This window comes from Centrocercus urophasianus, unplaced genomic scaffold, assembly GCF_019232065.1.
Source record: "Centrocercus urophasianus isolate 14NV4802_14NV808 unplaced genomic scaffold, USGS_Curo_1.0 seq_20, whole genome shotgun sequence".
NCBI lineage: Eukaryota > Metazoa > Chordata > Aves > Galliformes > Phasianidae > Centrocercus > Centrocercus urophasianus.
In genome coordinates this window covers 19789716-19814751 of record NW_024884756.1, presented here as the reverse complement: position 1 = coordinate 19814751, position 25036 = coordinate 19789716, and the positions used below count along the sequence as shown (strand labels likewise).

General features: G+C 40.9%; 1 protein-coding gene across 1 annotated transcript in view; it reads right to left on the bottom strand.

Annotated features, from left to right (window-relative positions):
• Positions 1–24490, bottom strand: part of COBLL1 (cordon-bleu WH2 repeat protein like 1) — a 75250-nt gene extending 50760 nt beyond the window's left edge. The window contains exon 1 of the mRNA XM_042822690.1: positions 24177–24490. Coding sequence (XP_042678624.1) covers positions 24177–24220 — 44 coding nt within the window. The 5' untranslated portion in view covers positions 24221–24490. The remainder of the gene's footprint in view (positions 1–24176) is intronic.
• Between the last annotated feature and the right edge of the window lie 546 nt (positions 24491–25036).

Below are 25036 nucleotides of genomic sequence, written 5' to 3'. Positions count from 1 at the left end.
CAACATGAAGAAGAACTGAACCAACATTGTTTTCCTTAACTAACAGAAGCAGGGCATGCACACAAAGCCTTTATGGAGCACTAAATGTCACTTTGGGATTCACCAATCACAAGTACCCAAACACAAACAATTGAAAAAAGATCTCAATGTTTTTGGAGATCTGAAAAGTACAGCTCCCAGCAGAGTCCCTTTGTTTCCTTAAATCACTGCCAGGGGTCTAGGAAGTTAATGAAAAACTGACAGGCAAAATAAAGATCCCACAGATATTTTTTCTTTTGGAAAATCCCATGCTTTAACGCTTTAATTCAGAAATATTTCAGATCTAGTTACACATAAAAGTTTTCATAATCACATCCATTTCTTGACAGAATATGCTGTACTTTGCCAGATCTTTTCAGGGCACCATTACTATATAGAATTTAGAGGCAGCCTATGCGTACATACAATACACTGCTTTACATGTTTTCTGCTATACACATAGACACAGCAACCACTCCCTCAGTTGTTCAGACAGCATATTCCATGGGTTACCTCAATCTTTGGAGCTCATAAGCTAATTGGGTGATAAATGACATTAAATATAAGCACAGTCAAAGTCTATGATGCAAGTTGCACATAATTTCTTAAAGTTCAGTAGGAATGAAATGATGGAAAAATACCACCTAGCTGTACTGGGATCTGTACTAAAATATGTAAGGAAAAACCCTCCCTCTGTTTAACAATGACAGCAAGTAATTTAGGTAAGAGTTTGTTTTCCAGGAGCTTATACTGGTGTACAGAAGGATGCTCATTCCAAAGGGACAAGCAGCTGTGTGAGCCAAAAAAATTCAGGACAGCAAACATGGCACATTGGGAAACAATATGCCCCAGGTTCACTGCTATGTGTGACAGGAATGAGGAAGAAAAGCAGTGTTGTCTCTTAACTTAACATGCACACACACAGACTCCTTGATTCAGATAAGCACCTATCTGCTATCAGTATCACTGTCAACTTAACTGGGAGTATACCGTACCCCTGCAATGGGAAGCAAAGCATATCTGGAGATTCTCCTCCACACTTAAAAGAAGATATTTCAAAATCAACAAAAAGAGTTGAAAATACTTCCAATATGCAGCCGAATTCTAGACACAGCACAAACAGTATGGTAACCTCAACAAACTACTTGAACATATCTTTAAAGAGATTGAAGGTAACAGGTAAGCATCTTTAAAAGCTTGCGTTTGATTTTGCCTACTTGAAATTATAATTTTAGGGCAATATTCTGAAGAATAGTGCTGCCATCATACTTGAGCTTTATTACACACGTAAAACATTAGCAAATTATTTTTAGTAAGCCAGCACTACTATCCTGTCAAGAGAAAACATAGAAAAAAACGTATTCTGCAAGCTGAGGTGGCACTGGCAAAGACAGACAGAGCTCACACTTTACCATACACCCTCCTAGTACGTTGCTATGTCCACCTGAATGCAGAAGCATTCCTCGTGCTACCTCAGCAAGAGCTCACAGATGCCATGAAGCTGTGACAAGACAAGCCAGGTATTGCAGAGGTGTACGCATGGGCGCACAGCTCATTGCAGCGCTGTGCTGCCTGTCTCATCTGTGAATCTGTGTGGGACAAACACTACACCAAATTCTGCCTGGTGAAACATACCAGGTTCTTATTAGCTTTTTACATAGCAGGGCCATCAGCTCAATTTTTTGTCTACTCAGAAAAGATTTTTAAAAGAGAAAGCGAGTAATCAAACACATCACTTCTTAAGTTAAAACTGTAATCTTTTTCTGGTTCAGGGAATGCAGTGAGATTTTCTTGCTAGCCAAAATTTCTAATGCAGAAGGGATTCAAGCCTAGACCTGCAATACACAAGAAGGCATGTGCATGTGTACCTTTCAGTATTCTGGTTTACGTTTTAGGGAAGAATAATCAGAATTGTCCATGACTTACATTTGAGTCATTCAACAAACATTCACTGAATAAAGAACAAGATTTTACGTACAAAGAAGTTGTTCTCACGTTGCAACTTTCTCTGACCCGTGTGAATTCTTCAGTACCTTCTGCAATAACTACCTTAAATCAGACTCTCTACCTTACACAACCCACTACTGCAGAAACCTGTGTGGTAGAGCAAACAAGCCTCCTAAATAAAAATGAAGAATCAAAGACCTGCACTGCTTTCCCTCAGGCACACTTCAAACTTTGGTTGTTACTGCCCAGAAAGTCAGGCTTACAAACAGACACATTCAACCACAAGTATTAAAGTACTCAAAGTAGCTTACAGAAAATACAGTACAGTCTTAACTGCTTCCATTCAAATGTTTTGCTTCGGTGAATAAGCATAGAATAGTGAGAACTCCAGCATTCTGCTTACGTACACAGTGCATTTATATTAAATGTAATAAAAATGAAATGGGTTATTGTCAAACAAAGGAACTCTTCTGCCAATGCTGGAAAAAAAACTGAAATTTTAGCTCTCCCCATTTATAGCAGCAGTGCCACAGAACAGGCAGCACAATGTAGATGTATGGACTGCAGCATCAACTCTTTCCACCTCTGGCTTTAAGACTGTACAAGAACTCTGGCCCCACATTCACGTTTCTCTGTCCTCACTTCCTAAGAAAAACACACAACTCAGAAGAAACTTAGCTTTCCAGAAAAAAAAAATCAACTGCCGTAATAAGGACAAATTTGAAGATAAGCATTGCTTATCAAAGAATGCATGCACAGATTAGATATACAGATTGGTACCTACCTGTGGCACTTTCCTACTAAGGAAGAGCACAGAGCTGTGCTGACAGCACTGAAGCCCAGCAGCAGGCTGGCAGGCAGGGAGACTCTGCCAGCCCAGGCAGGGTTTGCACTCGGCCCCACAGCCCCACAGAGCCAGGTGGGCAGTGAGTGCTCAATAAAGGGGAGGAAACTGTGGCAGCCAGATCAGGCCTGGGCAATGCTAATACGGAAAGCCCCACAGAACTAAAGGGCAGGACAATAAAAGCCTCAGATGGTATCCCAGCGTATGGTTACCATAGCTCATTTCATTAAAAAAAAAAAACTACTTTTATAGCAAGAAAGATACTGAAAGCACATTCAAAGCATTGCAACAGCAATTCTTACAGAATAAAGGTAAAAGTTTTTAACACTCAAAAGTTTGGGTTGAGCAGCTGTGCTTGCACAGCCATCTGCAGGTCAGCTCCTGTGTCCAGAGACAGGCAGTGAGACACAATGCTGCACCTGCAGAACTGCTGCTGCATTAAGGGCAGTGCTGGCACTGCTGCCTAGAAGTGACAAACCAACCTGGTCCCTGCCCTGCCTGACAGGCTGAGTGACACACAGGAAAACACAGGGAAAACCCTGCCTTTCAACTTGAGATTCTGATAAGACAAAGCAGGCTATGAGGAATAAAACTGGTTCTGCACTGTAAGGCAGGCTAGGCAGGTAAAGCACTGAAAAGTTCCTTCTCAAATGCTTGCCTGCTATGAAACACCCTCAGCCTTGCACTGAAAATCACAGTGTATAACCTGCAGGTACTTATCCTTGCTAAGATTTGGACCCTTGAAAATGCTGTAAGGCAAAGTACAACCACTGATCACAGCATCACTGCTCTTAAGTAGAAAGTTCTCACTCATTCTCCAGTTAAAGTCCATAGAATCCATAAAGTCTATCAAGACCACAGAGGACTTAAATGCAAAATATGAGGGCTTCTCCAAAAGTAGTGCCTCCTATTTTACCACGTTGGACTGCAGCCTCAGGGGCTGGCAATACAGGCTGAACCTTCTCACCAACATTCCATTCCATGTTGTTGCCATCTGACAGATGGCAGCAGCAGGGCAGTCTGACACAACAGCATATGACACAGAAGTGCAAATGAAACAAAGGTGCGGAATTGAATTCCTTCACGCAGAAAAAAATGGCATCCACAGATATACATTGACAACTGCTGAGTGTTTATGGAGATGCAGCAGTGGATGTGAGTACAGTGAGGCAGTGAGCGCTGCATTTCAGCAGAGATGGCAGCAACAGTGGGTGACCTCTGCTGGTGCAGATTCTTACAAGATGCAGGCTCTTGTTCATCACTGGCAAAAGTGCACAAATAATGACGGCAATTATGTTGAAAAATTGTATCTCGTAGCTGAGAATTTGCTCTAACAGATAGCGTTATGTATTTCCATGGGAACAACAGGTACGCAGGAAGTATTACTTTCAGAGGGACCTACATAAGAAACCTAGACAAGTGAGTTATAAGAAGGAACTGTCTTCCCCCATAACTGACTACATACCTAAACCATACGCATATGTTGCACTGATAAAATACGGAACCACTTAACATGCTCCTAAGTTACAGCTGTGAAAGGATGCACTTCTTTCCCTTCCCTGCTCCAGTTTGATCTTTCCTTTCCAACAACCTAAACTAGCACTGCTTGTTGATTTAATGCAGCAGATGAATGAACTGCCCAGAAATCCTCCTTCTATTCTTTCCCCTAGGCGAGTTCAGAAGGGACACATCGCTGCTGCCTCACACAAGTCATGCCAGGAGTGCGCTGCGTGCTCCCAGCTGGAGCGGGTGTGCGGCCAGCAGGACAGGCATTGCAGCACTTCTCCTACAAACCCTTCTCCTCGTGGTGGATGAGCAAAAACTGGTTAGTTTCATAGAAGCCATGACAGAAAGAGCCACAGGGTGGCACTGCAGGTAGGCTCCGTTTTGAAACGGTTTTCGGTTGTTTTTTGTTTTTTTTTTTTTAGTTTTCCACGCAAACTGGCACATACCTTACTTCATCTGTATGAAAAAGTAAGCAGACTCGTCAGTATTTTTTCTTTATATCGTTCAGCTATCCCTAGCACATAAATCATATCTTAAAAGAGACAGTCTACTGCAAATATATCAAGGTATTTTATAAATATATTAAATGGTATTTCAGAGCATAAAACAAAAACAATGACATTCTAAAGACTCTAAGAATTGGCAAGCATTTTTGATTTACTAGTTCCTTTTAAATAACTAACAAATTCACAACGCATGTGCATTTTCATACAGATGTTATAACATTCTCTTAAAATTTTGTTTTCTAAATCAATACTGAGATTGCAAAAATCTTTGAAGAGTGCTCTCTGAAGCATTAGGTAGGACAGCATTACCTCCTGAGAAAGTGAATAAAAGTCTATGAAAAGAGGTCTTAACACTGCATTCATTACTATCACTTCCTTTTAAGACACTTTTCTTCTCATGTATAAAGGAATCAAAAACCTTTAATGCAAAACATAAGACGTAGGAGAGCAGTATTACGAAGCTGGACTTAGAAGTCTATCTTTCCTGCTGTGTTGTTTTTCCTTCCCCAATTTCAAACTCCTGCCATTTCAGTTAAAAGCCAAAACCAGTTGGTTACAAGGAAAGCTATTTCTGTTCATGCAGTGAATAAACTGATATTCAAAGGAGATCTGGAGGTCAGCCAGGATTGCAGTAGTTTCTTTCCATTTTTAAACAAAAGGCTTCTTCAAATTACAAACTTGATATTCCTGTAGATTCAAAGCTAACAGATAGCATAAGACCATGCACTACCATGAGTCACCTGAAGACCTAGACCATTTTAAGTTCTCAGTTTTAGAGCATTGTCAGCAACAATTAGTATTCATTGTCAGTGCTTCTAGTAATAATAATAAAAAGCTATACTTCAACTCAGTTGCATTATTTCAGGAACTAGAATGCAACTCATCTGCTGTCATTTTTCTTATCCCAGAGGGCAAGAATTCTAGAGAAAAAAAAACAGTTATTCCCTTGGGCAGAAACTGAAGAGAAGATTAGTAAGTATTTCAACTGCCAAGTAGCAGTATGCCATTCCTTCTGCTCCAAGCTTGCTCCTCGTATTTCTTCAACCATTTGTATATGGAAATTCAGTCGCTGCTAGATATCATGGCATTAATTTATTGGCACATAAATGTGTCACCATACCAGTGACTTCAGTGGGATCCAAATCAAAATAATCTCCTGCCTTACCCAACATGTTATGTAATAGTATTGATTTCCAAGGTTATATAAATTTTATTCAAGCATATTATTTACCCATTGTGGTGACACATACACTAAAGCATTCTACATTTTGATCAGTGATCTCAGGACATGTGCCTAACAACTACTAAATTAGCAAGAGAGATGACATGGTAAAACATGCTGCATTTGGTACCAAAGCCTCAGTTCTAGGAATTGGTACTTCTTAAAATCATATATTTAATAGAGTTAGGACAAAAAAAAAAAAAAAACAAAGTCAAAGGAAAATATCTTTTGCTCGTTATTTGATCCGCTTGGGGATGGAGAGTCCTGAGTGTTACATCTTACTTATATACTTTAACTTTAGGCTAGTTGGGTTTGTGATGAAATGTCTGCCTACACAAAACAAGAAGAAAAAAAATAATAATAATAATTATTTCAATTTTATCTCACAAAAATCAATTGCTAAAGACAGAATTCAGCCACTTCTAGCACTGTCTCATCTACACAAGAAAAAAATCTGTTTTTTATATCTCAGCTATCTAAAGTTAGAGTATCTCATATGAACTTATTTATGCAGATGCCTAAGAAGTTCCGTATGTTTTCAACAGTCTAGAACAAAAGAATTTATTCAAGAACAAAAAGAATAAAATTCAAATGGCTGCCCAGTTTTTGTCGCTGTAACACAAAGCATTTATGTGCAACTCTTAACAAAGAGCTGCTTTATCACACAGAACTTCACACTTTTCCTCAAAAGCGCAATCAGTACGTAGCCCGAATTTGTACACAACCCACAGGAATTTAGATATATGAAAACACATTTTACAAGGCAAAACAAAACCCACACACAACTGCTACCATCCAGCACTGAGACACATTCTTGCATTCCCATGGAAAGTCAGAAGTGAAAAGGGCACAGCCACATACTCCTTTGAGGCCTTGCACAACTGAACCACTGGACAACGAACAAGTTCTGGTCCCCCATCACTAGTGCAGACACACAGATCATGGGAACTCATTTTCTCTGGGTCACTTGGCTACACAGCTGTGTATGTCATTTGTTTTCAGACCAAAAATGTCTTCTTTTAGGGGAACCACAGATTACTGCAAGATTAAAAAAAGACAAAAATATCTGTATTACTATGTGTGGTATGGCTGACAGTTAAGCTAAAAACATTCAAAGCTACTATTTCACTGAACGGTGCAGGAGCACAAATTCTGCAAAATTAAAAACAGTTCAAAGATATCTTTGCTGCATACCAAAGACTATTAGTAACAGATCACCCTCAGGAAGAGTCCAAGAACTATGCTCAGAAGCCCCATCACACATTGATCATTTTATCTGTCTTCTTGCTGACAAGTGACTAAAGTTTGTGTTACAGTTCCACGTTTTTTCTAGGGTAAGTAAATTTATTCTATCATCTACTCAAAAGAGAGATGAGTAACAGCTATCAAGATTATGTAACAGATCAAGAAGCTATTTCCATTCCTGGATTTCTACTGTTGCCAGTTTTAAAATATAGCCTGCATACATACAAACCTAGGGAGTCAACGTACATGAAAAAACAGATGTAATCATGTAACTGCAACTATGAGAATACACAAGTGGTTTTGTGTTGAAAGTGATGGGACAGCCACAAATTATGTTTGACAAAGTTAATCGAGCATTGATTCAGACATACAGATTGGGATCAGAAAAATAAACTGCAGCTTTTTTGTCACTTAAGATATGTAGAGAGGCTAAAGCAAGCTGTGAGAAACTGCTAGGAGACACCTAAAAGTCACCTGTTAAATTAAGCACTATGGTTCACAGACACAGAAGCAGACTATGATTCTCGATTGCTCTGTCTTCATCCCCCTCCTCTATGGTTTATCACATTCTCACCATCTTCTGTTTCTAAGGATCAGCAATTGGCTACCAAGCCTTACTGGTTCCAACTCCTAATCACTCTGTGAGCTGCTAAACCATGCCTCTGAGCTATTCAGTGCACACCAATGGCCTGGCTGAATCTATTTTCTAAAAAATAAAAATAAAGTAAAGCAATTAATTAATGTGGCTAAATACCTGCTCATAACAAACTTCACGCCAGTCCTCTACTTCTGTGTGTGTAGTCACATGTCTTCTCAAGCTCAACATCACATTTAAGCTCATAATACTATTTTCTGCCTGTTTGGAGATGTGAAACAACAGGGTTGAACAAGGATACATCTGTCACAGAAACACTGCAGCCTGTGCCAAACATTTTTTAGACTATACGTTTATAAGTGCAATTCAGCAGTCTTTAAAAATGTACCATTAGCTTTCTGTGGTCACATGTGGCTGATGAGTATTCCAGGTGGCTGTCATAGGAACATAACAATGAGGTAGGCTTCTGAGAACATTATAAGGCAAATTTCACTGTTAGGACTAGTCATAATTTCTTTATCTTCTTATTTTTCCATTTTTCAGCCCAAATTCAGCCCCCCCGTGTCATTCTACTTTTTAAAATTACAGTAAGAGCAAAGGCAACTGTTCCCACGTCATAATGGGCAGATCTGCCACAAAAACAGTAGCTAGATGTTCCCCCCATCCCATACTTCTTACACAGCTGAGCTAGAAATGAAGGAGAACACAAACTGAGACTAAAAAGAACAGATTTTGGGGTCCCATCATCTTTCACCATGTAGATCTCTCTGAAAAATATGAACATTTTATAGCTAAATTCCAGTCTGAAACTCTCCCTTTTGGACATTCAGGAGATATAAATCACCTTCCTATTTTGGAAATCTCTTCTCAAATATGACAGTACTACTTTTGAATCAGATATTACCAATTCTTTTTCTTTGTTTTACAAAAAAAATTGTAACATACCACAACATGAAGAGACAAAACAGATCTCAGAGTTATCACCTTTATTTCACTGGATTTAGTGTACATAACCTCAGTGGCTGTGCCTCTTCTACAGTATTCTTTAATGTTTTAAAATAAAACTTTTGAGATTCACCACACACAGTCTGCATTTCAAATACCTATCCTGCACCCATTATCCTTCTGCTACTATATGTTTTGGGACAGGGATTTGCACTGAAGAAGCCATAAACTGTTATTTAATGCCAGAACAGGATACACAGTTTGAAAAAAATGAATGAATAGTGGGGAAAAAAAAAGGAAAAAAAAAAGGACTCCTTTAATGCTACACTCTAGAAGAGATGAAAATGTTCTTTATGGAACAAACTGTTGGACTATGCAATAATGGCTGCCACGCTCAAAAACAACAACAAAAAAACACTTTAAAATAAAATAAGATTATGAACAAACAGTTGGGATCCAAATTTAAGACAAAACAAATCAGTCAAATTGAAGAGAACGTCCACTACGGCTTTAAATTACAAGAGTAACTTCCGAAATCGGGAACTAAAATAAATACAAAAACTGGAATCTATCAGCAAAGACTTCCCACCCCGCACCCCCCAACAATTCACAGTATGCATCTTTCACAACAAACCACCTGTGACACCACGTGCACACTGCACCATAACGACATTGAGTGCATGCAAAACCAACTGACTCAGAATCACGCACAATGTTCATGCACAGATTACTAAATGTATCAATGCTGTGGGACCATGAAATAACTTCTGACCCATCATCAGAGAAATTCCCGTCCTTAAAGACTTTCAAAATGTGATTGAATAAGGTCCTGATCATCTTCACGTTTTTCTTTGAGCCACAGCTGACATGAGGTGACCCCACACAGCTCCCTCTAACCTAACTCCTGACTCTGTAACGCTGCACTCATAAAGACAGACTCTAACCCATGCCTTCTGCTATCCACAGCTCAGCTAACCTCTGATTAATTTGTTCCAAATAAAGGAGAAAACAATTTGCATTTGCTGAAAACAGAAAAAGACATTACAGCTAAATTCTTGAATCCTGAGTAAGTCTACTAATCTAGATCAGTGCTTGCAGCATTTTTTAATTCGTAGATTCCTAAAAAGGTCTTTCAATCAGTAGATGCTAGCTTTGCAACCAATACAAATCAGCTGGAATAGACATGTTCTCTAGCTGTTTTGTAAAAGCTAGTGGGCCACAAGCTGGTTTGGAAGCTGCTGACATAACCTTATGGCACAGTAAGGAAGGTGATAATAAAATCATTCACTCTACTTTCAGCCTTTTCATACAAGCAGCAATTCCTATTATTAAGGGGGGGTGGGCATGTTTTATGCATTTTGGTCATGTGTTTACTGACTGATGTCCAAGCTCCATGGAGCACAGACTTTCACTTTTTGTTCTTAAAGATTTCACCTAAATACCAGAAGACTTTCACTGCAGCTAAGTGGAAGTAAGGAATCAGAAGCTTGTGTTTTATTCAGCAAACAAGTTTCAAATTTCCCAAAAGTGCTATGTAGGACGTATCATACTTACTCTCCTCTGCTTACGAAGCAAAAGCTGAAAAGCCACTTGAGCAATCCCCCTGCACTTCCTACTATCTCAGTATTGCACAAACTGCAGCAAGCATCCTTACACCAGAAGACCATTTGGAAACAGAAGCTGAGGTTTATCAATCAGGACTACGAACTGCAAACATACAGTGCAAATAATCCACATTAAATGCAATTAGCCAAAACAGGTCAGATGAAAATGGCACAGGCCAGGGTTAGCATACCTTCCATAAAACAAATCTGAACTTTTCCTGAGGACAAAGCTAACATTTACCAAGTGAAACTAGAAACAAGTGAAACTTGACCATTTTAATTAAAAGCCTTTGACAAAACACCAGAGATGTGATGACAAACATGTTCCTTACATTGTTTTTTTAAATCTTTATTTATTTTTATTACTATTACTAAGGCTCTTCAGAAGTGAAAACGGAAGCTTGATTAGTGAAAGAATTCATCAGAATTTATCAGCTTCCAGTACTAAATTCCTGCTTTATTTAATTCCCAGGATATCAGTTATTTTTCTGTTAATTGTAAGGTCAGAGAGGACCCTATTTAAGCAATAAGCAGCAGGAACTAAACAAACAGAAGACCGGATCTGTAATTGAAATGTGTTTCCTGGAGGAAAGGAGTAAATCAGTGCAGATAATGTACTACAGAAGAAAGGAGAAAAAAAAAGCAAAAAGTCACATGTTCCAAAACAATCTGTTCAAAAAACTTCTCACTAGAACATAAGTAGCTCTACAAAATTAGTGCCCCATTAAGGAATTTACATACTTAGCAAGGTTTAAGTTACTAATCAAAAGCAACAGCTATTTGCTTTGTGGATAAAGAGTTGTGATACACAACTGAAGTTACAAAACAACCTGCACAGCCACTTCTGTCTGTGTGAGTGCACATCTGAGACAAGAACTCTAGAACACAACCTCATTCAATAGCCAGTTTAAAAAAAGATAATTCTGGCAGTATAGTAAAGAGGCATTCAGAGAACTGGAACAGTTCAAATAATTCTTAATGCTTTTGAAATCCACCAGTTACAAGGCCACAATCAGTGTTATTTCATGGCACACCTCCTGATACCGGGTTTCTGGCCTGTGGATGAGCATCATGCATTTATATGAACAGCTGGAATTTGAAATTTGTCTTTAATGAACATAGGATATGACTACTAAAAACTGTATGTATTTTCCAAAAATCACCGGTCTCTCCTAAATCATTGATCATTGAAACATTAAGGTTGGAAAAAAGCAGCAAGACTGCCAGCCTATCACCACCATGCCCACTAAAACATCTCCCCAGGTGTCACATACACCCTCCTTGAAAACCTCCAGGGACAGTGACCTCACTGCCTTCCTGGGCAGCCCGTTCCAATACTTCACACTTTCTGATTTGAAATTTTTCCGAATATTCAACATAAGTCTCCCCTGGCACAACTTAAGGCCACTACCTCTTGTCCTATCATGGTTACCTGGGAAAAAGAAGCCAGCCCTCACCTCACCAACACCACATTTAAGGCAGTTGTGGAGAGCAACAAGGTCTCCCCTGAGCCTTTTCTTCCACAGACTGACTAATCCTAGCTCCCTCAGCTGCTCCCCCTAAGGCGTGTTCCAAGTGATTGATAAACCCCCGCTAAAGACACCAAGACATCTAATAACTGACCAACAAATATTTTCAAATAAATTAATTTCTAACCCCAGAAAAGGTTGCCCCTCCACAAATTAGGCAGAAGTAACTGTACAAAAAAGACATCATCTCCATACGCAGCCAATTCCAGATGACGTGGCAGAGCAACACAGCTGGAACTGGCAGGACTTAACAGGCACCAGGGAACAATCCACATCCCCGTTACTAAACCACCCTTGGCTTGAATATGGGAAAGGAATTTTCTATTTCTATAATAGAAAAAGGAGCCATAAAGAGATAAAAATAACCACTTTGTTTGTCCTATTGAATAGGGGATTAAAATAACTGGCAACGTTTTAAGTCATGCACCAGAGGTGGATTCACCAGGTCACAATTGGAAAAGGAGAACTGCCAGGCCTTGATAAGCATGGCAATTACAATTCTTTTATATACAGAACCACTCCAAGGGAGAGCAGCTTCCTTACACAGCAATAACAGCATATCCTTTGATTTATACAGTAGTCCTCCAGCAATACAACCAACATCCTGTTTTCATCTTAAAGTACAGCTGGGTAGGTTGCCTACAGGCTTTATTTATCAGAGCTCTTCTAACCAAGTCCATTCTCATTATGAGAAACAGCACCATCCAGTTCAGCAAGCATTTCTTATCTTCCCAACTCTTTCCTTCTAAAAATTCTGATGTGGTATCTACATTTAGGTACTACATTGGTCTGATATAATGAGAGCTTTGAAATAACACTTACAAACTAAAGTAAAAATGCTCCCCCCTCCTGGAAAGTTATGTAAAAACACCCAAGAAAATTCAGAGGAAAAGGAGTTTGTGGCTTTCAGAGGAAAGATCAGAAATACTGATTGAATGACCTAAGCTGTAAGATTTCATAAAGCCCTCAAAGCACAGATTTCCAAGATCAGGAATTACTTTTGTGAATCCTCCCCAAATTTAGAAATTTTCTCCAAATAACAGAGAATCTCAGTAAAATGCCTAAAAACATAATAGTATATTAATATATTAGATACCTCTCTGACTACTTTAAATATTTAATAGTTCTGCATCCTGTGTTACCACAAGTGAGAATTCTGCCACAAAATCACTTTTCCACACTGTTACCCATGAAGGAACTAGCCAAGAAGCATTTTGTGTATGATTTACATTCATACTCCGTGCCCATGCAATAACTCATGAACATTCCACTTGCATGCTGTCACCTTTTAGAAAGAGAAGTATTGAGAATGCTTAACTGTTCACTAGTGCACTTGCTCAAAACAGTTTTAGAAGTTTTTCACTTCTTGAATGTAATTCACAAAAATCTAATGAAACAAGGAATGTGTTTCTAGTTACAGCAACATTTTATATTGATTTACATTCAAACAAAGGGTAAGCAGCATACCAACAGAGCATTAGTGGAAACATAAATGCTTTATCAATAGGGCAAGGTTCTCATTTAGAAAGTAATAACCCTGATTCAAGTGAACAAGAGAACTTAGAACTCATCTGCACTAGTCAGAAAAAGGGGATGGTGTGGGGATAAAGATGGAAGACAGCCAGAAGTACCACCAGCAGAGCTACAGCAATAGAAACTTCAGTGTCCAGAAGGTGCGTAGATCTGAACACCACCCACACCACAGCTTCTGCTATTGTCCTTAATAGTACAAGTTAGGCCAGGGACAAGCTGCAGGTAATTCATTTGCTAAAATCTCACTAAGACTTGACCCAGTTCCCTCAAATCTACTATTGTAAACCAATGCTTCAGAGTCTGATCAAAAGGAATGTGAGCCTTGTTTTAAGATACTGAAAAATAGCTGCCCATTAGCTTTTCTCTCAGCTTAATACTGTAATCTATGTAGATGACAGGAAAACGAGACACCAACAAGAGAGCTAAATTCACCTGAGAACTCTGTTCATCCTCACTCTACAAACTAGAACTCCACATGCCAATGGCCCCAAACCCATTAACCTCTCCCAGTTGCCATGTTTTCTCTCCCAATAACAAGGGTTGAGTTTCAAACACCTCTCAAAGACATCTGTAGAAACAGCTCTAGCTTCCTATCATGCAAGAGTTCCAGGTTGCTTCAGAATAACAACCAGAGAGCCATTAGCCATACCTAACACAAAAACAGTCACAATTTTTCACATTTTTTTACATGGATTTGAGATCAGTGCCATACTGCAGCTACTGTAAAGAAGAAATCCTCTCTTTGGGGCCAGAACTTCAAAGCTTACCCTTCAAAACAATATCAAATTAAAAAGAATATCCTGAGGTGAACACAAGTAAGAGAAAAGAACAGAAAGCAATAAAAACCTTGCCAAACTTTAAAAAAAGACTTGTGTAATCATAAAAAGCTGGTTGCCAACATCTAAGTGAAGAAAAAGACTTAAAGAATCTACAATAAACTTATTACTCCACCAACTCAAGAGCAGCAGTAAATCTGCACAGCTCAGAACAAGACACAAACTCTTTTCCACCTAGGTCGTCCATATAAGACACATTAAGGTATTCAACTACTATCAAAAGAGAGTAAGAAAAGTCCTTAGCCTGTAACAGATCTCTGAATCCTTAGAGTTGAAAGGAACATCTGAAGGCCATCTAGTCCAACTCCCGTGAAACGAACAGGGAGCAATCAGTCTCTCATAAAGAGCCATAAAACCATTCCTTTCTTGTTGTAATTTAAATGTTTAACTCAAAACATTTGTCAATCAAAGCCACAGATGAATGCAGTGAAGATATGACTTGCTGGTACAGCCCCGTTAGTTTAAGGATGCGATTCACGTCTGCTGACATCTCATGTTACTGTCAGAATGGTGGAGCTTAAGGACTGAACTTTTACAATTTCTGCTAAAGTTTTGACATATTTCATTCAGCTCTCCCTTCCAATCCTTAGTAAAGTATCTTTGCAAACAAACTGGAGCTCTTTCTACCGCACTGAGCACCTATTCACATGATTCCACAGACTGACTAAAGGCAACTCAGTATACAACCAAGATGTGAATCTTGATCTGACAGGATGTGGGAAAGGCCAGTAACTGTAGAGTTGTCCAAATCTCATTGGCTTTTATCGCATTTTTACGTGACTTCTAAAAACTCAACATTATTGTTTCTAATCTTGGACCACTTGTTTACATGTAAGAGAAGAATTCTTTAGATATTCAACTATTCTTCCTTTCTGAGACTGGTGTTGGCAACGACACTGTACACTTCTCAGTTAATTAGGGTAGGATTTTTGAAGGGTATTTCTATCTGAAGTTCTTCCAAGAACCTCTGACAAGCCTTTGTTTACAAAATAAACAGTTCACTGGGCACTTCATTTCTTACTACAGATTTGTGCACCATGAGCAAGAAGAGGCAGCATCAGCTGGTCAAAGAACAGAGATTTAACTCAGGAAATGCGAAGGTTACACAGTCAAGGTATCTGCTATGAAAGGCCCACTAGGCCTGTAGGCACACATCTGATGGACAAGGCCCAGCAGTTAGCAGTCACTAACCTGCAAGGCAATGGCACAGCTGAATTCACACAGGGCTGCACACAGGCTGAAGGCCTCATTAACAATCTAAATTCTGAACCAGGTCTGAACTCAGTATTGCTCCAGTAAGGGAGCAATAGTGATGTCCCTCACTCTCAAGTTAAAAATATCAAGCATATCCAACTTAAAGGGCAAGTTAATGTATAACCAGTGCTCACAGCATGCCATCCTCTGCCAAAGGCAGGATCAGCACGGCAGGCTGGATTTTACCCACAAAGGTGAAGATTTTAAGAGAGTTTTGAGATTTCAACATGCCAACCCTGCTGTCCCCACAAGGAGGACAAGCCACACAACAGCAGTGACCACAACCTGACAATCAAAACATCTAAAAAAAAGTAATTAGATGAAGTAACATTAGAAGTATTAGTCATTACCTTTTGTCTTCATATTACACAACTGTAAACATAAAGCAGAACTTATTTTCATATTTCTTTTAGAAGACTTCCTAACTTCAGCTCCTGATTACACCCTATGCAAGTAAATAAGACCATAAAATGGTTATGATCTCCTCTGCTCACTCTAGATTTTTTTACAGGCCTGCATTTCATTTTTAGCTATCAAAATACAAATAACCACTGCCAACATGATTACAGCAGTCTTACAAGGTTAAATCAGTAACAGAATCATGACCAAGTTTCTCAAATAAGAAGTTCCTTACTACAGTAAAGATACAAGACAAAAATGTGGGGTTTTTTGTTTGCCTTCTTTTTAACGTAACCTCATGTCTTATACAAATGCTTTAAACAAGGAGAAGGAGAATGTGTTTTGTCTCAAATGAAATTTCAAGCTTTAGTACTAAACATGTTAATCACTAACATCCAAACTCTATATACAAACAACAGAAGCTTGAAAACAAATAGTTTTTTTCTTGTCCTAATGCTTCTATTAACTCATACAGAATAAGGTTATGGTGTTATAAACTAAACTGGGGCCACAATTACAGTCATACTTTATTTTTCTCAAAGCTGAGATCTAAAAATACACTTGATTATCTTTTGGAGCTCACAGATGTTGTACTAGTGTGACATTTCTCATCTCCTCTGCAGAGGGGGCACAGCTCCTAGTAACATGCCATGGATCTTGCCATGAAATTGCTCAAGTTACCAAATGTTTGGTGTTTTTTTGTTTTGGTTTTTTTTTGTTTGTTTGTTCGTTTTTAAACTCCATCATTCATCAATACTTGTACAAAATACTGGTTGGTTGGCATTGCATAGGATGAAATTACAGCATTTACATCCTATGTCACTATTTCCAAACATTCTCAATTCTAAATAAAAACTTATTCCGGATTAAATTGCCAGCAAGCAGATTTAAAAAGCAAACAAGAACAACAACAAAGCGCCTTGCAAACCCACTGGCTAGCAGGCTTTATGTATGGGAACTACTGAACCCAGAAAAATTTTTCTGTGAGTACACGCAGGGATGGAAAAAAGAAAAGAATAATGACAAGAAAACCATTCTTAAGCAGTATCTTAAAGACCACCACCAGAAAAAAAGCACAACAATTTATTTGTCTGAATATTTCTAAAAGTATTGAGATTAAGTCATTTAATAATGTAAAGGTTTCATTCAACTTTCACAGTTCATGGCACTTCCCTCCTCTCCCTTTATTCATGTGAAACTTATAGATGAAGAGGCATTACACCAGTGTATTTTGGGAAGAAGACTGGAAAGTTTGCAAGCGTTTGGGCAGCGGAAATATGAGAACAGTCAAAAAAAGATGCTTAGAATCAAGACAGATTCCAGCAGTTCAGACAATGATGTCAGATCCTTATTACTTTTCCAAAATACACTGCTTCAGATTCTCTCCATCTCCCTTGCCATTAACAGTCAGCTCTGAAAGACTGCTTTTATAACACTCATTTTCCACCTTGCTATTCTATGGAAGCGAACAAGCATTACCTTGTGTGCTGAGACTATCCTCACTATACCAAAAGGGAGGCAAGCAGGGGAGATATGATTGTTCTCCTTCAGTGTAGAGCAAAAAACCGAAAGTTATTTTAATTACAAAATCCTCTGACTGCTGTACATATCATATGGAAGAAAATATTCTTTCTACTCTCCCCCGAAAAAGGAAAAAAACCCCACCAAAAACAAATAAACAAAAAAGACAACAACTTAAGGAGTTGCAGGAATACAGATACACCTCCTAGGTAAAAAATGCTTTCAACACTGTTGTCACAAGACCTTGTAATCAGATAGCTCAGCAGATTATCTTCTACTTGCATTATAGCATCCAACTGTTCTGCCCTCCAGCTTGGCAGCAAACAGGGGACTAGGTTCTACAAAGGTCAAGAGCAACGCAATGATACTTAAACATTTGACAACATTACAAATGATAAGAACTCAACTTATTGTATTTTTCCCTACTGTACTTCTAATTATCTCATTACCTACACATTGAAAATATCTGCACATTAATAACTTGCAAGCAAGCATTCATCACCCTTTTGGAACAAGCTCTCTGATGCTATATGAGCCAAAGCAGGTAACAGCCCACAAGACCAAAGTACAACATCCACGTACAGCTCAACCAGATTCCACAGCAGATCATTACCCGATGATGAGGAACAGCATGCTGCCATGCTTGGAGAGGTCTAGGGAAAGGACATCATCAAACTGGTGAGAACCCGATATCAGTATTTAACTACACAGCCTTATGGAACAGCTGAAAGAGATACTGAAGCCTTCCAGTAGATAAAAGCATAAAAATTAGCTGCTATACAACCACATACAGAGCTTTAGTCTTTGGAAGATGATCTATCTAAAGGTCTGAAATGAAAGCAGCTAAAATACCCAAGAGGAGAATTAATGCCCAAGAAATCAAAGCAAATTAAAATAAGATTTCTAAAACCAACAGAGAAATTCTTTTTAGGAATACGAATGTGAAAAGGGACTTGATTCTGAAGACAAACACACAGGTTTCTAATTTTGTTATTTTGCAATGGAGTGATCTTTAGAATTAAGACATCACTTCATAGTGACAATAGGGGAGATGCAGGGCAAAGAACAAAACGCACGATCATCGGTATTTGAGAGAAAGTCAAACACACAGAAATTATTTACATTATTTGGCGAGCTGGAAAGGTTCACTTAGATATATTTAAAACGTATACATATTTAGATACATAAATTTACACAAAATCAAATTACATTTTCTAAACCAAGTGGTTATACTTACAGAACAGAGATAAATAATAATATTCAAATAAATGTGCAGGAAAAATTGTTAAGGTGCAGCTAAGAAAGTACACTTTGGAAGCTATTTCTCCAATTTAAATCTTTGATGAATTAATGCTCCCAACAACAAAACTGATGCTTTCTTGCAGGAAAAAGCTCATGCCTAGCCAAAAATATTTATGTGTTCTATTTTCTTTAACCAAAAATAGCAATCCTGACAGCTCTAGTCTTGAAGAACAGTTGACATACACAGAAGCTCCCCAGGGAGACATTTCACTCTTAGGTTAGGGATGCATCTTTTACCCACACTCATCTTTTTGATCCTTTACAATCACTGAAAGATGCACAAAAATGGGAGTGCCCTTTCTGAACTTTGTAATCTCCAAGCAAATGAAAAACAAATCCAGGAACTCTTAGTTTGGTAAAGATTCCTATGGAATTGCACTCATAATGCAGAAAAAATATGTTTCCTTAACTATGAAAGAAAAGCACATTTCTACACTTAACCATCACCATGCAGATTTTAAGTTAGAATGCCCCTACTTGAGCTCAAAGTAGTAAAAGTTTACTTTCATACAAAGAGTTGCACTTTTAATTATGAAACCATATTTAGGAGAGTATTCAAGTGAAATCTCAAATTTTTAATTGCCTGTTACAAGTCAAAGCAGCGTTGCTTTTTCCCCTGCTGAGCTCCCCATTGACACATGCTGCACAGTTTCCTTTTCATTGTGCTAATGCTGGGCATAGCCACAGAACTCTACAGGAGTCTAGGAGAAAACAGCTTCTTGTCATCCTCGAATGCTTTGACGTCAACTCACTGAGTTGCAGAGTACAGCAGCAGCAAATGCTCCTGCAATGAGCAGCTCTTTCTCAAGCAGCCTGCAGCCACGTGAGCATGAAGCCAAAGCAGCAGGTCAGCTGCTGGGGAGCTAGGGAGAACCAGGTGAGAAGGAAGAAAAGACCTGTTTTAACTTGCAAGCAGCCATGAAAAAGAACACTCTGCATTCCTCGCTCTCTTAATGGAGTGGATACAACTCACACTGGCTTGCAAATTTCAAGAAAAAAAAAAAAAAAAAAAAATCAGAACTATTTAGCTGAGCAGGCGCTAACTAAGAGCTGCTTGGATAATTTCGGATCTGCCACTCTCCAGCATGCACAAGGCTACAACAGCAGCAGCTGGAAACGACAGCGGCCACGCTGCAACTTGCTGTAACACTGAGAAAACTTCCACACTACAGTCAAAAAACAGAAGCAGTGCTGGGCTTCCTGAAGGGAGGCCTATTTAGATGTTAGTAGATTAAAGGAGAAACCATTTGTTTGTAAGTCTGAAACATTCCTGGTGACTCAATTTACCTGTCAGATGACGGGATGACTATAAAGGTCTCCTCTGGGATCTAAGCCTTTGGATCCTTACAATGGGCCCTTTTCTTCCTCCACCCAACACAGATGCTACTACTCAAAATAAACAGTGATCTTCAGGTCTACATGAACACTGCAGTCTCTTATAAAGTTAACAAAAGCATCCAGTAACAACAGAAAAGAAGAACTTCACATAAGATAACATTGAAACAAACCCATATTCTGGTCCAAAACACCTTTTTTCTCACATGCCTTTGAACTAATAACTAGCTCTCCTTTTTGGAAGGTAGCATCATGCTGGACAAAGCTTAGAAATAGTTGCTGATTTCTCTTTTGTATACTACCCTCCCACACAGATTTTCACTCTAGCATCCTCATTCCTTAGCCCCCTAACGTTTCCTTGATCTCATTCCCACAGCAACATACTCCAACAGGGAATGTAACTGCTACATACTCAGTTATGACTTCAGACTCAATGTTTGAATATCCAAACCAGCCACTAAATACAACAACATTCAATTCAAAGCACCACTGTGTCATGCAGATATTCGATGTTGCCTTGGCTAAGGCAGACACATTAAAATGAACAACAAAATCACCCTGAGAAGTGTTCCATATACATTCCAAATTCAGATGACAAACAACAACCTGGAACAGGAACATTCAAGTGGCTCCTGATTGGGATCCACCCACAAAGTGGTTAACTCCCTGCTTTAAACACTCAGCAAATGCTATGGGCACAAGTTCTCAAAGTTCTTTCCATTTTGTTATTTTTCTAATTAGTTCTTCTTCATCGGGTCATGGGAACAAGAAAAAATTAGCTATTTATCTTGAATTCTTGAGCTAAGAGATAGAGTACTTTTAAGATCGGATGGCCCACTGCATGCAGGCCAACATACATTCTGATTCTAGAGACTGCTATCGAAAGCACAACGGTATTGTGTTTATCCACAAGTATCTATACATGATAAAGTAGTAAGCACATCATTAGCGACAGCCAATTAATTGGAAGTAAAAATGCAGTTCCAGGCCTAACCCACATTTCACCAACCGGCAAACTTGCATTCTCCACTTTCCCCTCCAACCTGCTGCTATGGTGTGGCAGCTGACCACCTGCCCTGCCATCAGCACTGCCCTTTCACACCACAGAGGATCTGCATTCGTACTGCAACTAATCTGTGGCCAAGCTGGGAACTGACTCAGCTGACAAGTTGAAAAAGAGGGAGAGAGCTCAAACCAGCTCTTTAAGCTTGATGTCAGACATTTTTCAACACTGAACCACAGCTGATGTCTCTGGAGATCTGTAATCTGATTGAAATTACTTGATAAAAAGAACTCAACGGTTGTATTGAGGCAAAGACACACAACAGATAAGTTAAATTTCTTGTTCTTTCTGTAAATACCCACATCTATTTCTCAAAGGCAGCTCTAACCAACTGAAAAGATTTTTGTCTTGCTCCTCTTATTAACTTCAGTATGTCCACCAGGCCAAGCTGCCAGGGAATGGAGCATAACAACACCAGAGGAGGTTCCGAAGCACCCAGGCACTGCCCCATTCTGCACTGACCTCTCTGCCTTCAGCCCTGGAGAAAAGCTGCAGCCCCCAGCTGTGTGCTCATGAGATATAGAAATAAAGATAGAAAGTTTTTTATTGCTTTGCTAAGGCAGAACAGAAGCTGCTTTCTGAAAGTAAACATACGTGTGATTAAAGGGAACAAATTAAATCATAAAATTATCATAAACCGATTAGAACTGAATTAAAAGGCATACCTCAATGTCATTCTGATATTTGAAAGAAAATAAATCTTTAGTTTACTGAAATTCAAATTTGCTCCAGTAGTTTAACAGCACATTTACTGGCAATACTTTACAGTAAGTCTCTGTCAAGTAGTGAAATCCCCTTGTTAACATAAAAATTTATTTACACCAGAGGTTCAGCACTGCTCTTGTAATAGTAGGAAAACTGTGGTCAAGATGCTGGATACCACCCACTGTCAATTTTTTTTTTTTATTACTTTTAAGTATTAAGACACACATTTTCCTATCATCCCGTAGTACAGTGACAACACAAAGCCAATTCAGCTCTGAACAGGAGCTCTCTGTGTCACTGGCCTGGCAGGAGTGCGCTGCCAGGAGTGCTCCTCAGACGCAAGGCAAGATGGATGAACTATAAAAGTATTAAAAGTATGTCTGGCTCATCCCAGAGAATAAGAAAATTCCATACAGAAGAGCCACAACATAACGTGGAAGACAACATTATACAGAAATTGCAAGACTAACTAAATAGCAACGCATGAAAACTCACAACACAGCATGGCCACATCTACGCCCCCCTGGCAGTATGCATCAGTCCTACCAAGCTGTGCAGTTACCACAGATTACACCTCCCAGCTTCAAAGAACACATTTGCTGCTAACAGATTCCAGTTGTGTTTTACCAACATTCCCCACCTGGTCAGGCAGGATAGGAGGAGTCACAACGCCATGCCACAGCATTCAGTAATGTGTTTGAACAATATCACCATTTCAAAAACACAATGTTCCCTCTAATCTCACCCAGCAAACAGGACTACAGCACTGCTGACTGCTCTAACGCAAGTCTGTGGACCCTCGTCAGTAACTGGGAGGGAGCTGCTGGTACACACAGATTTTTTTTCCCCAAATCCAGCATTTGGATGAGCAAAGGAGACGATCTTCAGGAAGTAATTAAGACTGGCAAGGTTGAAATCTTGTTGTAACAAGTAAGGAATGATAAGTCGATTTTCCAAGCACTAAATTATGTGGGAACAGCTGATAAAAAGCCTGAAAATACACCTGCAGGGCTAATGAAAACAAGCATTGCTGTTAGCTACAAAACTGAGACGCGAACGCTGACGAGTGCCTGAAGCCACATGAAGGGAACACACGAGCCCTCCTGACTCGGGGAGGCAGAGCAGCAACACAGCACAGCCGGCAGCACTAGGGCAGGCCGCAGGTCTGTGGGATCTGCTGGTGTGGCCTTCACTTGTTTTTGTGTTCCAGCCCCAAGGAGAACAGAGGACCTTGAAGGCACAGTGGTTTAGTGCCTTCCTAACCCGTTATCATGCTCCATCCCCGCACATTCAGTTCTTTCAACTGAACCCATGTACAGAAGACTTAGAAATGCAGTAATTATCTGTACTTAACTATACCTTCTACACTGCCTGGAGCTGTCAGCTCCACTTCTGTGTAGCCATGCATTAACGTGGGACTGACGTAAGGACCAAGCTGAAGAAGCACCTTATTAGTTCTCCACGTTCGCTTCACCATCCATCATTCACACTGATTTGATCACTGCTTCAAGTACCACCACCAGCTCTGAGAGCTTATAGCGCAACCAGTTAGCCAACTAACACAAAAGCTCCCAGAAAGCCTCGGCTAAAACACAAACGCCCTAAAGCCAGCCGCAGGGCGCATGCCAGCCCCGCCACGGGGTGAGGGCCCTCCGTCGCACACCCGAGCCCTCCTGCCGCCCCGTCCCCACCTCGCTACACGGAGATACAAAGCATCTCTTGAGAGTTGCATCTTCAGTAAGCGACTGATCGCCCGCCGGGTAGGGCTGGCGCCAGCAACCAAGCACGCCTGCCCCCGCTTCTCCCCGTACACACGCTGCGTGTTTACCTCTCAGACTCCCACCGAAGCGCTACGCCGTGCTCCGTTCTCCCACACCACCGCGGCTTCTGCACGGACAGCGGCGGTTACAGAAGGTCCCGAGGAGCCGCTCCCCGCACCGCAATGCCGCCCGGCAAGTACTCCGCGGATGACGGGCGCGCCCTGGGCGAGGCGTGAGGGCTCGCGACGCCCTCGTCCCCTCTGCCCGCAGCCCGGCTCAGACGGCGTCCGAGTGCCGTCGAGGAACGGAGGACCGCGCGCCATGCCCCCCTTCCCGCCCCTCCCGCAGCCGTTTAACGGTCACCGCTCCATCTGCCGGCTCCACAGGGCGCCGCCGCCCGAGCGCGTGGAAGGAGCCCGCGCCGTTGGGACCCGCACCGCGCGCCCTACACGCTCCGCTCATGCCCCCGTCCCCCCTACCCCGCTCCGAGCGATGCGCCGCGCTTACCCGGAGGACGGCAGGACGGCCGTCTGCGGAGAACAGCCAGCCATGCTTGCGGGACCCGCCTCACCTGCGCGGGGTGGGCTGCGGAAAGCGTCCCCGACCCGCCTCACCCCCGAACGCGGGCATCCGGCTGCCTGTGCCGGGGCGGCCGCTCGCCAAACCACACCTCGAGCGGAGAAACGGGGAATGAAAACGAAAAAAACAAACAAACCACGCGCACACACACACAAAAAAAACAACTTGGCGGCGAGAAACTTGAAACGCGGAACCCCCGCCCGCGCAGACACAAAGTCTCGCTGTTCCCGTCCCGACTCCTCCCTCCGCGGCCCGCCTCCACCCACCGGCTGCAGCCCGAAGCCCGCCCGGTGCTGGACGAGCTCTCTCGGCCGCGGCCGTCAGGGCCCGCGGGGGCAGGGCCGCTCCTCTCGGCTGGAATTTTCCTCTCCCCGAGCAAACCGTCCCGGCCGCCGCCTCGGGCTCAGCCCTTCCCCATTCCTGCCAGCAGGGCGCGGGGCGAAGCGCCTCCAGGTGCGGACAGCCCGCGGCAGCCTGGCTGCGAGTACCGCCAGCTGTGCCGGTGTCACACCGGGTGAGCAGGAGGTGCCGGCACAGAAAACACGCAGCTCTTCTGTCCGGTAATATTTCGGCTACTGCTAAGCACAAGTAGAAAAACTGCTAGTAACAAAGTGTTTATATATTTATTTTTCTCCCTGGGGGAAGAATTAGAGTACTGCATTGATGTATATCTGCCCTTTTTCACAGTAGTTCTAGGATTAAATATGTTGGGGGAAACTACTGTAGTAGCCCCTTGTATGTGAATACTGTGCATGATCTGTGCATTGTTTAGTATGATAGTCATCCCT